At 35.9% G+C, this 3866-nt stretch overlaps 1 protein-coding gene across 1 annotated transcript; it reads right to left on the bottom strand.

Annotated features, from left to right (window-relative positions):
• Positions 1-1604: 1604 nt before the first annotated feature.
• LOC101958844 (olfactory receptor 4C5) lies at positions 1605-2575 on the bottom strand. The gene has a single exon (XM_005341535.2). It carries the CDS (start codon positions 2541-2543, stop codon positions 1605-1607), a length of 939 nt encoding a protein of 312 aa, XP_005341592.2. The 5' UTR covers positions 2544-2575.
• Positions 2576-3866: the final 1291 nt, after the last annotated feature.

Below are 3866 nucleotides of genomic sequence, written 5' to 3'. Positions count from 1 at the left end.
GCATTTTTTGTGATAACAAAACCAAATCCTAATGCTTTAACACATACAATTTTATTTCTTCTTCACCTACTAAAGATTGTGAATTTCTCTAACGCAGTTGTCCTCCATGGGTTACTCAGTGTGACCCTTTCATCTCAATGTTCATCTTTCCCCTTGCTGCAGGAGGGGAAAAGAAAGCTGTGGATTAAGAATTGGCTGCTAATTAGTTCTGTCTGTATGGGACATGTATCAGTCACTTCTGCAAACATGATTCTACTTAAAAGAATGTGGACAGAAAGTAAAGCTTTTGTACATTGACGTTTCATGATCACCAGATGGGTTATCCATAACTGAGGAAATCTCAAGTCCAATTTGAAATCAATGTTTTATTAACCTGCTGAAAGTCATCTGCATGTAATATATACAAAGTCGTTGGTTTCATCCTGACACACACATGCATGTATGGGAAACAATTTCAGTTCAGGATCCCCCCTTTTCCATCCCCTTTTCCCTCCTGTTCTCTCTCCCTCTTCCATTATCCTTCCTCTACTTCCTTTCACTGATTTATTAATTTGTGTTTGGTTGGATTCTCATGTTATCTTATCCTTCCCTCCACCTTTCTTTTATTTTACTCTATCTTCTGCATATGAGAGAAAACATTTGACTTTTGAGTTTCTGAGTTGAATAATTTCACTTAACATAATATTCTGCATTTATACCATTTTTCCTATAAATGTTATTCCTTTTGATGGCTGAATAGAACTTCATTATATATGTATACTTAACAAAAGACATAGGTTCTGAAAAGGAGCTCTTTTTAATTCAATCTATGTGACAGTAGAAGTGATGACTATAAGATTTGCAGGACTTGTTTTCTGGTCTTAACCTTAATTTTTTTTCTCTTTTTTCTTCCTTAAATTTGAATGTGAAAAAAGTCTGTCTTGATTATTCAGATATCATCAATTGTGTATGTGTGTGTGTGTGTGTGTGTGTGTGTGTGTGCGCGCGCACACATGTGCACATGTGAGCTACCTTTTTCCCTATTACCTAACACAAATTCAGCCCAGAAGAGCTATTTGGGAGGTACAGTAATGTGTAGGAAAGTTTTCCCCAAAGTATCTTTTATCTGAGAAATAATGTCCAAGACCATGAAGAAATGTCTGTATCTTGAAGAATTTTAGATCCCCCCATGTCTTTTGTTAGAGAAAATAATTTTTGGAAATAGAAAGATTTTAAGGCCATTGGTGCCCCTTAGAGTTGTGCAACAAATATCCTTAATTTATGGATGTGCCCTGTCTCAATGATTCTCATTTCTCAAAACCAATTCATTTATGATTGTTCACTGTCTTTCATAGGAATAGTGACCTGATTTTGATGGATGGTATTTATACTGTGCAGTACAAATATTCAGCTATTAAATATCTTTGTTGAAATACTGCAACTACCTGGCCTGTTGGACATACAAGTCACCCAAAGCTTTGTAGACACTTGTTATATTGCTTACATAAGCTATTGGATTTACACCTGTAATGAAAACTTTATGCTGGCTAGCAAAGTCGTTTTGGTCAATAATCCATGAATGTCAAGGAGTTTCTATTTTTAAGTGGACTTGGTTATATTTCATTCTATTCATATGAATTATTGCCCAAGATGATTCTTTGGCCCCAGAGTTTCCTAATAGCATTTTTCACTTCCGTGTTTCTGAGAGTATAGATTAAAGGATTTAACATGGGTGTCACCATAGTATAAAACACAGCCACCACTTTGTCAATGGGAAAGGTAATCATGGGCCGAAAGTATACAAAAATACAAGGTACAAAGAAGAGGATGACTACAGTAATGTGGGAGGCACAGGTGGAGAGAGCTTTCTTCTGTTCTTCATGACTGCGAGTCTTTAGAGAGCAAAGAATGAGGACATAGGAGGTGATGAGAATAGCAAAAATGAGCATGCACATCAGCCCACTGTTGGCAGCCACAAAGAGATCAAAGACATAAGAGTCTGTGCAGGAGAGTTTCAGGAGGGGGAAAAGGTCACAGATGAAATGATCAATGACATTTGGGCCACAGAAGGGCAAACAGACAATGAAAAGAGTTTGAATCAGACCATGAAGAAATCCTCCAGCCCAGGCCACAGACACCAGGAGGCCACATACTCGCCTGTTCATTGTGATCATATAGTGCAGGGGCCTGCAGATGGCCACATAGCGGTCATATGCCATCACTGTGAGCAGAATGATCTCAACTCCCCCAAAGAAATGTTCTGCAAAGAGCTGAGTCATGCACCCACTAAAGGAGATAGTTTTCTTTTCAGCAAGTAAGTCAAATATCATTTTAGGGGTCATGGTAGAAGAGCAGCAGCCATCTATGAAGGACAAGAAGGACAGAAAAAAATACATGGGGGAACCCAAGGCTGGGCTGGTGATGATGGTCACAACAATGAGTAGGTTGCCTAGCAGGGTGAGAAAGTAGATGATCAAAAATACAACGAAGAGGAGTTTCTGCACATGTGGGTCCTGGGTCAGGCCCAGCAGGATGAATTCTGTCACATTGTTCACTTGCTCCATGAATCCACTATGGTGTTGGTGTAATTGATTGATCTGTGAAATAGTACAAATATTTAAATTGTGGCAAGGTTTGAAGAATGAAATAACTTGGAATAGAATATTTTTTGTAACACTGAAAAAAGCACAAAAAACTCAAGACTCAAAGTCAAGCAATACTATTAGTTATAAAATGAACACATAGCCCTCTTCTTTCTTACACAAAAACGTGGGAATGCACACCTGCACATGCACACACACACACACACACACCAAATTCATTCATATGTATAAGCATGGTTTTATGACACTGCCTTCCCTGTAATTGTACATGTATGGCTACTCTCCTAATAACTGCCACAGTATTTTCCTCAAAGAAAGAGGAACATAGAGAGAGCAGTCCTTTAAATCCATGGGAGTCTACACTGGACTCTGTTCTGTATTCACTGGGATTGATGAAGCTACAGAGAAAGTTGTCAGTCTTGTTATTTTTAACTCGTTTTCAAGGTGAGTATAAACATCAGATGTGTACAATTTTAAAATTGGAGATGAAGCATTAACATAACAGAATCAAATGAATTTAAGGAATGCTTAAAGCTACAGTAAGATACATCTGCCAGTTTTATGTTTTATTTGTGGCTTCATGCTACAATTCAATGACTACGAATACATATCATGAAAACTAAAACATTCTGGAAAAAGCATGTCTTCAGCAAAAAAAAAAAAAAAAAAAAAAAAAAAAAAAAAAAAAAAAAAACCAGTTGATATAATCCGGAATGTCCAAATTAACTTAAAAATTCAGAATTCACTCTCTGTTGATCATCTGTCATGTTTGGATCACAGGACATTTTGCAAACGAAAATCAAGGTTAGGATAAACCATGAAAAATTCTCTCTGGATTTGTTTACAGAACAGACACTTTTAAGCTGAGAAAGCAGAACCACCATAATTTGATGAACAGAGTGTTATTTGGAGTCAGATAAACTATTTTTTTAATTACACTGATTATTAGTAAAAAAATGTGGTGACCAGATCCTGGTCTCAATGCTACTGAAGTTTTTCATATATAAAATGGGAAAATTATCAAGTTATGTAAAGAAATTAAAGAATAACATTACACATTTCAAACTTTAAATCATAAAGTTAAAAATATAGCTTTCCTTATACTTGTTATACTTGATTGGAAAATACTTTTAACCATATTATAAGTATGATTCAAGATAAAAAGTAAATAAAAATTAAAGAATGCATAGCATGATAGCATGATTGTTATTCTCTAAAAATTTGTCCCAAGTTTGAGAGAACATAAGTACTCAAGAGATGAAAATTGACCAACTATATTTAGAA

Source organism: Ictidomys tridecemlineatus, chromosome 4, assembly GCF_052094955.1.
Source record: "Ictidomys tridecemlineatus isolate mIctTri1 chromosome 4, mIctTri1.hap1, whole genome shotgun sequence".
Lineage (NCBI taxonomy): Eukaryota > Metazoa > Chordata > Mammalia > Rodentia > Sciuridae > Ictidomys > Ictidomys tridecemlineatus.
This window is presented reverse-complemented; position numbering and strand designations above follow the sequence as displayed.